The sequence below is a fragment of the Cebidichthys violaceus genome, unplaced genomic scaffold, assembly GCF_023349555.1.
Source record: "Cebidichthys violaceus isolate CVI_PGR_0920_01 unplaced genomic scaffold, fCebVio1.0.p SCAF_150, whole genome shotgun sequence".
NCBI classification, from domain to species: Eukaryota; Metazoa; Chordata; class Actinopteri; order Perciformes; family Stichaeidae; genus Cebidichthys; species Cebidichthys violaceus.
This window is the reverse complement of record NW_027176319.1, coordinates 90,001-102,500: the sequence shown is the minus strand read 5'-3', so window position 1 is coordinate 102,500 and position 12,500 is coordinate 90,001. Positions and strand designations below refer to the sequence as shown.

The 12,500-nt window shown below is 44.1% G+C and overlaps 1 protein-coding gene across 1 annotated transcript in view; it reads left to right on the top strand.

Moving 5' to 3' along the window:
* The window catches only part of wdpcp (WD repeat containing planar cell polarity effector), an 87,228-nt gene that overhangs the window by 17,607 nt on the left and 57,121 nt on the right, over positions 1-12,500 (top strand). The window contains exons 3-7 of the mRNA XM_068710356.1: positions 650-738; positions 3,889-3,933; positions 8,288-8,338; positions 10,658-10,728; positions 12,305-12,364. Of these exons, the coding sequence (XP_068566457.1) occupies positions 678-738; positions 3,889-3,933; positions 8,288-8,338; positions 10,658-10,728; positions 12,305-12,364 (288 nt within the window). The 5' untranslated portion in view covers positions 650-677. The remainder of the gene's footprint in view (positions 1-649; positions 739-3,888; positions 3,934-8,287; positions 8,339-10,657; positions 10,729-12,304; positions 12,365-12,500) is intronic.

Below are 12,500 nucleotides of genomic sequence, written 5' to 3'. Positions count from 1 at the left end.
GCTCGCTGTCTCTCCAGTTAGACATTTCCTCTTTGACGCCTCTTCTTCACCTACGAATGTTTGCATTTTTCGCTTGTTGAGAATTCTTCAGTCAATGAGCGACTTTGCCATTTATGCCACAATAAAAGCATTATTTTCAAGATTTGAGAGAACCCCCAAAACGTTGCTGTTGAGGCTTTCAGGGGATCTCAAGTCTCAATCAAGGGGTCGCGGACCCCCCCCCCCCCCCCCCCCCCCCAGACCCCCCTGTATTTTGCACACCGGTTCCTGCCCCTTCCAGTGGACCACCATGGAACCTTATTCTGGAAAAATGATGTACAGTAGTCAATGGTCCCATTTTAATTGTGCCATGAATATATTATGACATATATTTGTCAATTTAAAAGACATGTTTGCACATCCAAAAATGTAAAAAATTTAAATAACATTTGTCTCTCGCCGTACATATTTTTTTTTTCACAGGAAGGGGCGGGGCTTCTCCTCACTATAGAAAGGCGTGTACCTGGTCAGGTAGTGACTGTGACCACGCGTGCCTTCATGCATACTTTGTTTGACCCTCAGACCCGTTCATGTCAATCTGTTGTGTCGTCTCGTCGAGATATGCATCTGTGGTGTTTCTCTTTATCCTTTATTGTGTCCCTCCTCACAGACTCGGGTTTCACTCCTCCGTCAGTCGGATGGCGTTCTGCCTGGCTGAGCTGCACTTGTGGTCCACCAAGAGCTCACTCCAAGTCAAAGGTAGCACTTCTCCCCATGTTCTCCTCCCCGTCTCCCTCTTTCTTTTCTTCTTCTTCTTCTTCTTCTTCTTCTTACCTCTCTGTCTTGCTCTGGCTCTTTCTGTCATCACTCACTTTGTTTTCACACCTTCTCCTCCCCTCCTCACCAATATCTACTCTAACAATCTGGCATCTCAGTCAGCACCAATGCTCACTCTGTCTCTTTGCTCTTTGCTCTTCAAATTCTCATGCTATCGATGTTTATTTCTTGCATTACATGACTCTTTTTTTAAACTGTAATTTTACATTGTTTGGAGGGTAATTGGTTCATATAACTACACAAGACTATACACTAGTTTTTTTGTAAATAATTTTATTTATTCTATTTCAATCCTATATTTCTTATAATTATGATTCTTCTTTTGTGTAACCCATTTAGTTTTAACGTTGTACTATAACTGTTTTTCCGCATTTTACTGGTCAAAACGATAAAGATAGCAGCTAAAAACTACAGATCACAGTGTTACAGGGACAGAAGACATACCACTGTTCCTCTTTATTCACTGTTACAATCATTAAAACACATTCAGTACACCTTCAGTAGCTAGCGTAGCATAGACGTGCTAACGCTAGATAATGCCGTGCTAACGTACTTGGCTAATGTTAGCTCCGCAGGTTTTTACGTAGAAACGTAACGTTTTAGAAGCGTATACATCTCCTCCCGACCTCTCCGGGTAACGAGTATCACTATCAACACAACGTTTAACAATGATGAGCTCCGGGCTCACTGTGATTGACATGTCTCTACCAGAGACGTATACGGTGTCTCTACATCACTCCTCACTTATGTTCATTGACTGCAAAAAACAACAACATGGCGACGGCCGTAATCCAAGATGGCGACGGCGATGTCGCCGAACTCGAGGCTTCAAAACAGCAGAACACAAACCAACGAGTGTCGTCACGACAACTACATCCACTTCTTATATACAGTCTGTGATTGCAGCACGTTTAACGAATACCGTCTGCAGCATTTACATTTAAAAACCTGTTGTCCCCATCAGTCATTTTAACTCAGAAATATGAGAAAATAGGGCTGAAAACTACCAAAGTTACCCTTTAAAGAAAATATATCATTAAACACTGATGTCACCTACATCTCCATCATGCATTCAATAAGAAACTAATGTTAAAACAATGCTTCCCCTGCGGGGCTGAGTGGGCGTGGCTTAAGTTAGACTTTTCTTGCAGTTTTTGTGCGTTTTTTTTCCCCCTGCTCGCCACCTATCAGTCCATCTCCTCTTGTCAGACGGAAATGCTCTGTTTCTCCATTTTCTTGTTTTCTCCTCCCTTCCATTCTGTCTTGTCTTTCACAGTCTGCTGAGCTTCAGACGAAGATAGTGTCTCTCGGAGGCTGACTTGTGTTGTGTGTGTGTGTGTGTGTGTGTGTCTGCGTGTGTGTTTAATACACAAAGGTACGACAGGGTGTACATCCAGGTGACGGTGACATATCCTTATTTGTTTGTTTTCCTTCCTGCTTTTGTGTGTCTTGTGCTATCTCGGAAAAATGTGGAGGGATACATCCGAGCGAAGAGGCCTGGTCGCTGAGGTGTGACGCTCCCTATCGCCCCCCCCCCCCCCCTATATACATCACATACATCATCCTCAAAAACAACAACAACATGGATTCATAAACACACATGTATTCTGTGTGTGTCGTACATGCAGCATCACAGTTTGTGAGTTAATTGCTGTGCACAAGAAGATTTAGTCTGTCTTGTATTCTTGTAGTATTTGCAAATTCATAGATTGAGAATACTTCCGTTAGGATGTGGGCCGGCTTTCATGTCTCAGAAGTATCTGCATGTACACATTAAAATACATGTTTGGAGAACTAGAATTAGGAAGAACACGATCCTGATCTTAAAGATCAGTGACGTGGGCCGATCAGCTGTTGATCCGATCTTTCCTTTTACATCATCACCATAAACGACACGAAAAACACAGTACGAGACTGTTTATTTATAGTATTACCTGATGTACTGTATGTGCACTTGTGTTATTTCAGGTCAGTTTGAGAGTCCCTTGTGTTTTTGCCGTCGTCCCTAGAGCATCGTGTTTGATGTTAATTCCTTGTAAGTTTGACACAAACAAGTGACTCTTAAAATGGAGTCATTTGACTTAACGTTAACGGCAATATTTAGACAGGTTTAAGTGCTTCTGTAACGGTTCAAGAACGCTGTAGTCATTGTTTAATAGAAAGAAAAGGTTGGTATTGGCGGATACTCAAGGTTATAGAATCACTATCCGTGTCAGAAATGGAAGAAGTGACATTAAGCCATTACTTATAGTGGTGTGTGTGTGTGTGTGTGTGTGTGTGTGTGTGTGTGTGTGTGTGTGTGTGTGTGTGTGTGTGTGTGTGTGTGTGTGTGTGTGTGTGTGTGTGTGTGTGTGTGTGTGTGTGCGCCATCAGCTCTCCTGTTGTATTAGTGTGACCCGGCCTCAGCAGCAACAGTAGTGGAGCGATAAAGAAACGATGTGTTGGGCGAATCTGAGTCTGGCTGCTTATGGTTTTGAGGCCTGCAGGAATAACACTGACAAAAAAAAAGGCTCCGCTCAGCAGTTTGTGTGTGTGTGTGTGTGTGTGTGTGTGTGTGTGTGTGTGTGTGTGTGTGTGTGTGTGTGTGTGTGTGTTGGTCATATGATTTTGTAGCTGCCTGCTGAGTGTGTGTGTGTGTGTGTGTGTGTGTGTGTGTGTGTGTGTGTGTGTGTGTGTGTGTGTGTGTGTGTGTGTCTACATCTAAATGTATATGTTGCATGTGTTTAAATCTGTCCCTCAGGTGGGTTAAGGCACACTCCCATCTTTATTAATACCCCTTTTTTTACCCCCCCCTCCTCTTCCATCCATTCTGGCTCGGACCCCCCCAAGCCCACCCTCCCACCTCCTCCCACCTCCTCCTCCTCCTCCTCCCTCACTGGCTCTTATCTAAACTGTGGTGCTGGCAGACGGGACAGGCCACCGGCTGATAGCGATTGTTTATCCCACGGTGCGAAATTGCTGATCTGTCTTCTGCTTTTTCCCTGACAGCTAGATGTTCATCTCTCTCTCTCTCTCTCTCTCTCTCTCTCTCTCTCTCTCTCTCTCTCTCTCTCTCTCTCTCTCGCCCCACAGATACAGATATTGGCACCTATCAGTACTACGATAAAGGAGAGCCAGGTAAATAGTGTTTGTATTGGATGTCTGTTTGTGTTTTAAGATAAGTTTGTCTCGTTGTTTTTTCGTATGTGATTTCCTTCTATATGAAGAAGGGCTTTACGCTGCCTCCCACGCAAACACACGGACACACAAACCATTGGTCCTGAGTATTTCAGGGTCTCGCCACACATACACTTAGAGGCTATTAGTATGTAGGATTTACACCCTAAAGCCTTATGCACATACCACACACACACACACACACACACAGGTTATTAGGCCTCCGTGGTTCTATCTCTTACTCTGACGGTGTTCCTGTTGACCCGGGGTCCTGACACACAGCGATAGGGGAAACTAAACTGTTGACTTTCTCCTGGATCACATAGCAAGAGGCCCCATGTAGTCCAGCCTCATATTGCCTCGGGCCTGAAGGCTTCTCTTACCGACAGGAAGTGCTCAGATCACACCACCCCCCCCTCACTCGCCCCCAGGGAAGAGCCGCCTCTTCCCTCAAAGAATTATAAAATTGACACAGTGCTGCTCGAGGACGGTTGCGACACGTTCGTCTTCATCTGTGTGAAGCATCTTTGACATTTAGATTCAGCTGACTGATTTGTACCAACTTCTGGGAAGTCATTCACAATTATACTGACTTGTCAGTCTGAAAATTACAGCTCAAAATAAGGTGAATAAATCTTTGTCCGATGTCCAAATGTATGTAATGAATTAGATGCACGAGCAGTTTCACTTTTTTTAAAATTAAAGTATATATTAGAGTTTATAAAGTGAACTGTTTCTACTTCTTTTCCTTTTATAAAATGTCTTCATCCGTCACAATTATATATTTAAAGTAATTTGACATGTATGATTTCTTTCTTTGAATATTAATAAGTTATAAAAATCCCTCATATTGTGCACCTATTCCACAATATATGGAATAACCAACAAAAACATATTTTTTTTCCTTTAAAACTAAATATGACGTGTGTTTACGTAAGCTAGTGCCAACCAATTATAACCAATAATATCATGACATCCATCCATCCATCAATGTGCAACTTTTAGCTGCTTTTAGCATGGAGGTGTGTGTGTGTGGAGCAACAGTCCTTTGTAGCTCCGAGTCACGCTACGTTCAAAGCCCGCCCACTTTTTAGCGGTCCAATCAAATGCGAAGGATTTGTTTGAAATCCCTCTTGTAACTAACTGTACTCGGCTCAAATATTCTGTTGCACTGGGGAATAAGTCACAATACAGAAGCTACCGACGCTCTTATTGAAGTTCCACAGGGATTCATTTTAAAAAAAAAGGTCACTTAGGTGCAACACAACAAGAGGATTTACTAACAAAAATATAATATAATATTCATAACTATGTGTTCTTTATATATCACCTGAAAGTGAACACCTGAAGGCCGCTGCGGTTGTACACGCTTGGAAAGGAAGGAGTGAGCGGAGAGGTATTCAGCTAAATCAAACAGCATTGCTGCTTTTTGATCTCCACCAGGCGGCAACCTCCGGTTCTTAAACTTGAATTCTCCCTCCTGACCAGCAGGGGGCGACTCTTCTGGTTGCAAAAAGAAGTCTGATTGTATCGAAGTCTGTGAGAAAATGACAGCATTCAGCTCCACAGTCCAAATATGTTAAGTGGTTGCGGAAGAAAACCAAGATGGCGACGGCCGTAATCCAAGACGGCGACCGCGGAATGTTGCTGTAACGAGAGCTGTCAGAGTTGTGGGCCGTAAAACCAAAACAATGAGCTCAAAGAAGCTAAAACTCTCTCTCTGGGTCCGTCACGTTGGGCGACACCTTTCACATTTGATGCATTGTTAATATAAAATATTGATTAGAGCAGCTTTAAGTTATATCATACATTTCCTTGAGAGCACATAAACCCTATGGTGCCTTTCTTTCTCTCTTTTTAAAGACATACAGTAAACATCTTTCTTTTTATTTCCCTGCTTTCCTCCATCACTTCTGTGTATTTCTTAGTGTCTCTCCATCTTCATATGTTTTCTTTTATTACTGTGCCTGTCTCAGATGTTTCCGCCTCTCTTTCATTGATTTCCACCCCTTTGTCTCATTTATAAAATATATATATTTATATATTTTAGTTCGTTCTCATTCGTTCTGTACAGTATGTCTGGTCCTCTCTCATCACGGGGTTCCCCTCCCTCCTCTCTCATCTGAGAAGCTGCCTCCTCTTTCATTCCAATCTTCAGTGGAGAGACGATGCTCTCGCTCCAAATCCTTTCATTTGGAGGATTACTAAAGTGTGGCTTGATATCAGAGTGGAGGGAGGAGGAGGAGGAGGGGGAGGGGGAGGGGGGGGGAAGAGGAGGGGAGCAGAATCACCATCCAAAAGTATCACAACATTGTCACACGGCGGTGTGACGATAGCTCAGGTCATGATACGAAGTGCATTTATAGTAGATTACATTAGATTACGTTCAAATATGTTTTTGCATTCATCTAACATCTTTGTATGTGCTCAGCCCAGACGTCAACCTCCAGTTCTGATGAGTGAAGCCAATGTTGAAGTGTCTTAAAGCTGCATTCTCTCTAGTGTCCATCAGGGGGCGACTCCTCTGGTTATATAGAAGTCTAGTCTAAAATGACTCTACTTCTCTCTTGATTTATTCCCTCAGTAAACATTGTAAACATGAGTTTATGGTCTCAATCTCTAGTTTACAGTCTTCTTCAATACAGCATGATGTTCATTTAGTACATTATGCTCCATTTAGAGTCAAACAGACCATAAAGCAGGGTATGCTTTAGGGGCGGGGCTACACAGTGATTGACAGGTCTCTACCAGAGACTTGGTATACGGCGTCTCTACGTCACTCCTCCCTCAGTCCGAATATGATCACTTCCTGTTCACTGGTTGAGATAAAAACAAGATGCCGACGGCCGTAATCCAAGATGGCGACGGCAGAATTGTTAAACTCAAGACTTCAAAATGGCAGTATATATATATATATATATATATATATATATATATATATATAATTTAAAATATAGTGCCTCAATATATATTAAGTCCCTTACAGTCCAAAACTTGAAAACTTGGCGTCAAAGTCTTTCTCTGGAACTTGACATTTCCATGATTAGATAAGTCTGATAATAACAAAAAAAAAGAAAAATATTTTCTTTAAAGTAGGTATTATGTATTAAGTGTGTAATGCTCAAAAATCTACTTAATCAGAACTGTGTGAGTGTAGTTTGATCACATTGAATTGACACTGACTACGTTTACATGCTGTTTTGTGCCTTTATTATGCTAAGTTGTTCACACAGCTAATGAATCTGAATATTGCACAAACGTTCCCGTTTATATGCAACCCTGCAAACTCCGATTAATGTAAAACACCCCCCACCACGATGTACATCCTGCGGCTACGTTCTTTAAATAACTTTAATTTCTCCTTTTCCAGCTGCAGGCGTGTTGCTGCCGTTGTTGTAACCTTGTTGTCGTAGTTCTGCAACATCCTTGCAAACAGTTGGTTTGTGTTCAACCCACAGAGCTGACTGCTAACAGGCAAAATGCCCTAAAAACCTTAATTGAGATGCATATTCCGAATGTGCTACATGTACAAAAAACATCCTCTTAAACCAGAATAATATCGGCATAACCCACATGTCTTAATCTGAAACCTCTACATGGAATAAAGCCAAATACAGAGCATGTTTACATGAACTGTATCAAATTCAGAATATTGTCATTTTAGGATAATAATGGAATATTAGTGTGTCACTGATCAAAGTAACCAACTGTCATCAGATTCAATGTTACTGTCTCTATTATTTTGTCCACCTCACGTACATCAATGAGGGTGGGTTGAACAGCAGAAGCACCTGTCTGTAAAACAGGTGTGTGTATCTGTTGATGGATATCAACATCATTGGAAAAAACAAACAGCTGTGAAGTTTTATTCTCTGAAATGTCAGTTCCTCGTCTCCCCACTAGAGGTAGACCCAGGCTCATTGGAGCAGCTCCAAGGGTCGTCGTTTCCCCCCCCCTCCTCATCCCCCAGAGCAGGTGCCCATGTCTGGTCCTGCCTGTCCCCCCCCACCCCCCACCCCCTTATCTGATTAATACTACTAATCCTGGAAGGTGTTCCTGGCAGCCAGAGAGGCCGGCCACCAGACGGGCCGCTGACTTCCTCGCGAGTGACCGGGGCCACGAGGCCCCGTTTACGGGTTACACTTTACCAACAAGGTCTCATGGAGCTAAAAGCAAAAAAAAAAAAGGGGGGGGAAGATGTTTGAGCTCCAGCTTAGTTTTTTAAGACACAATCATTTAACATGTTGTTTTTATTATATATTCCAAATCTAACCCCCCCCCCCCCTTCATTTTTTGTTGTTATTATTTTCTGCAGCAAATCCCCTGGAGCATCACTATTACAAGGAGAAACTCAGTTTCTGTGAAGGTACGTTCTCAACAGAGGAACTCAAAGAGTGATCACATCCACCCGTGTGTGTGTGTGTGTGTGTGTGTGTGTGTGTGTGTGTGTGTGTGTGTGTGTGTGTGTGTGTGTGTGTGTGCGGGCCCTTTACCAGTGGATGACCATCTTAGAAGCCACAGTCGACTGTCCCACGTCCTTCGTTTCTCTCTCTTCCCTCCCTCCCTCCCTCTCCCTCTCTCTCTCTCTCTCTCTCTCTCTTTGCTTTTCACCCAGTAGTGGAATACAAACACCCTTATCAGGAGACGAACACTCATCCCCCTGCCCTCCCTCCCTCCTCCCTCCTCTCTCCCATGACACCCCCCCCCCCCCCCCCCCCCCCCTCATTTGCATGCATCTGTTTACCTCCTCTTCCCACTCGTTCTTAATAGAGAATCCCACTCCTTAATGGTTCGTTTCAGTGAAGATGAAAATGACTGTAAATAAACACATAGGGGACTTCCTTTCCTTACTGCTTTTTTTTTTCTCTCCCACTGAACTTCATGTATGTTGCGTGGGCAGAAGCAGATGCACAAATTCAATTAGCTGTTTTTCCTTCATATCCTTCCCTTCCCTGTGTTTAACCACTAGAGATGGAGGGAGGGGGGAGGGATTAAAACGAGGGGGGGGGGGGGGGGGGGGGGCCTCGCCGTGGTAACGCGTTGAGATACGTGCCTGCTGACTGTGAGGTTGCATTTGGGAGATAACTCAACTCAAGAGCGCCAAAAGTCCTCTCGATTAAAATATTCGCTTCTCCTCGAGGACGTGTGTGTGTGTGTGTGTGTGTGTGTGTGTGTGTGTGTGTGTGTGTGTGTGTGTGTGTGTGTGTGTGTGTGTGTGTGTGTGTTTTTGAAGGGACGTTTTTGCTTTCAGTAGAATATTTTTTTTTCTTTAGTGGAGCTAAATCAATCTGTAAGCAGCAGATTTCAGACTTTTGCTGCTTTGGGGATAAGGTGGTCTGAAATATAAAACTTATAACTTCATCAATGTAGTTTCTGTATAGTTTTACATGAGGGTTTTCAACATAAAAGTACATGTTTTGTTCATTTAATTTAATAAATTCATCCTTAAATGTCTAAATAATCCGGTTTCTCTCTGGGTTTGTGTCTCAGTAACATGTGGTGCATCTATAGGGAACCTTAAAGGAATACTTCACCCACAAAATGATCTTTTCTTTAACAATATACTCTCCTCTCAGTACCTCGAATTCTGGAAGAAAACTTTGGTTTTCTCTGGTGTCTCCATGAAGAGAAAATAGAAAACCAGAGAGAAAAGTCCTGATGAATTGAAGTGAATGCGACGTTTAAAAACAGCAAAACTACATTAAAACTGTTTACAAACTCTCACACAACTGGTGCCGTTTAATCAGAGTCATATGTCCACAGCTTCACAAACACACTTCGGACTCAGAGGTTTAAGTGAAGATACACGTGTTTGTGTTCGTCATCAAGACTCCTTTTCAGCTTTTTGATTCTCTGTTCACCGTTGAGACATGTGAGGAAAAACTAAGTTTTCTTCACAAACTCGAAGGAAGTCACTCATGAATGATCTGATGCTTTTCAATGAGTTTCACGGTCACTTTATTGCATCACTGTGTGTGTTTTTCTCTGTTTTCTTGTTCAGTTTTTTTGTGTATTCTTCATGCTTTATTCTTGTCCTTATGAAAAATAAACATTTAATATATAAAAAGACACTTTTAGAAAGTCCTGAGGAATGAAGTTGTTCCAGTGAAAAGACTGATTATGTGTTATTGAAGTGAAATAAGTGCTGCAATATGCAAAAGTCTTACAAGTTAAACACGTCAATTGCATGTTTCCAGTGCTCAAGGTGACGTCTTGTTTTGTCCGATAAACAATCCAAAAAAAACAAAAAAGTAAGTTACATCAATATGAAAACGGGGAAAGTCAGCGAATCTTCACATTTGAGAAGCTGCAACCAACAAATGTTTGGGCCTTTTTTCGCTTGATTAAAAACAATCAATAATCATAGAAGTTCTGAAACGTTTCTGTTGATGAACCGTTACTCTGTATGCATCCAGATTCAGCAATGCATTGTGGGACGCCTGCGTCATGTACCTGCATCTCTATACTCCACCTGAGCGTCTTGTCACCACCTTTTATTCCTCAGATATTAAGTTCAACCCTTTAACCCTCTCTGGGGTTTTGTTGCCACATTCTTCTGAATTCCCATGAGGGTCTTTGTTAAAAAAACAAAAAAAACAATATATAGATATTTCTCTTTAGTCTGTGTTGAAAAAGTTCAAGTCACATGATCTTTATAGATTCTTCTTGTGTTTTCCCTCCGTAGCTCGAGGCTATTCGTGGACCCCCAGGAACCGCCGACCGGAGAAGCTCCGTGATTCGCTGAAGGAGTTGGAGGTACCCGCCTCCTCTGTCAAACCCCTCCCCCCCCCCCCCCCCCCCCCCTGAAGTCTTCTTCCTCCCTCTGGGGATTTTCAGAGTTTTCCCTTTCCGAAACGGCCGATTGATTAACAAATAGGGGCATTCTCTCTCCTTTCTCCCGCTCCCGTCACTCTCCCTGTCGTTCCCGTTTGTTCTCCCCTCTCCCTCTCCTCTCTCATCACCTCTCTTTTGGCCGAGCTCTGTCATCGAGGGGGATATTTGAGGGGATCAGGGGGCTGCAGGCTGCCTCCCCTTCCTCTCCCCTCATTCATCCGCCTCTTCCTCCCTCCCTCCCTCGTCCCCTCTGTACTTGTGGCAGTACAGACCTAGCTTTGTTTGCTGGAACCTGTCTGTGGCTGTTACGCACACACACACGCACACACACACACACACACACACACACACACACACACACACACACACACACACACACACACACACACACACACACACACACACACACACACACACACACACACACACACACACTTCCCTCCCATCCACCTCCCTCCTCTCACCCGTAACCATTGTCTGAAACTAGAAACACCCCGGCTCACCTCCACACCTCCTCCTCCTCCTCCGTCCCTCTCTCCTCCCATCCAATCACCCCAGCTGGGTTTGGAATGTGGCAGGAATGACTGACCTTACACACACACACACACACACACACACACACACACACACACACACACACACACACACACACACTCACAAGCAGTCCTTACCTGCATCCCCGTTTAACTCCCCCCTCCGTGAGCAGGAACTGCTGCCGTGGTTACCTGTGGTGACGAGTGTCCGGTGCTGTGAACCTCCAAGATAATTAATGCAGCGCTTTACAAAAAGACGGAAACTTAAAGTTGCTACAAGGAACTTTCATTTTGTGTTGGTTTTGTCGGTCCCTGTGGATGAAAGCGGTAGTGTGTGCGATCACCAGAGTCCCTTTAGAAAATCTCTCATTTTACTGCAGCAGGGTCTGACAGTCTGCCTCTCTCAGTCCTGGTTCTGGTTCTCCCGTGCCTCCCTTCCCTCCAGCGGGCCCAGCAACGCGTCCTGGGTCTCCAGCAGCGTGGTGTCGGTGTTGGCTCCCAGAGAGGAGAAGCTCTGCTCCTGGAGGAGGAGGAGACACTGCTGCTGCCGGGAGCTGAGCTCTCCTCCTCCCTCCGGAGCTCTGACTGCAGGTCCAAGGCTGCAGTGAAGTCGGTTCTGGGTCTGTCCACAGTGGACCGGTCTCTGCTGGAGGATCTGGGTCTGTCCACGGTGGACCAGGTCTCTGCTGGAGTCTGAGCTGAAGGAGTTTCCGGTGAACCTGCATGATGTCATCTGGTTTCACCAGAATCCGACCCGGTGGCTCCGATGACGAGCATCAAGAATAACTCTATAGAACCAGACCATCTTCTCTCTGATGGTCTCTGTACTGATGGAGGTCTGATAGAGGATCAGGACTACACTGAGACTGGTTCAGAACCAGATAAAAGTTCCTCACTGGAACTGGTCTGTGTTGTATTAAAGTGTCTGTACTGTTTTTCACTGTTTATCCGTCACGCCCTTTCAGGAACTGTTGCAGACCAACACATGCGTTCACAGCAGATGGAGGAGCAAGCAGTGCTGCCAGGTACACGCCCTCCTCAGCCCACCACACACACACACACACACACACACACACACACACACACACACACACACACACACACACACACACACACACACACACACACACACACACACACACCTCTCTTTTCAGCTTCAGA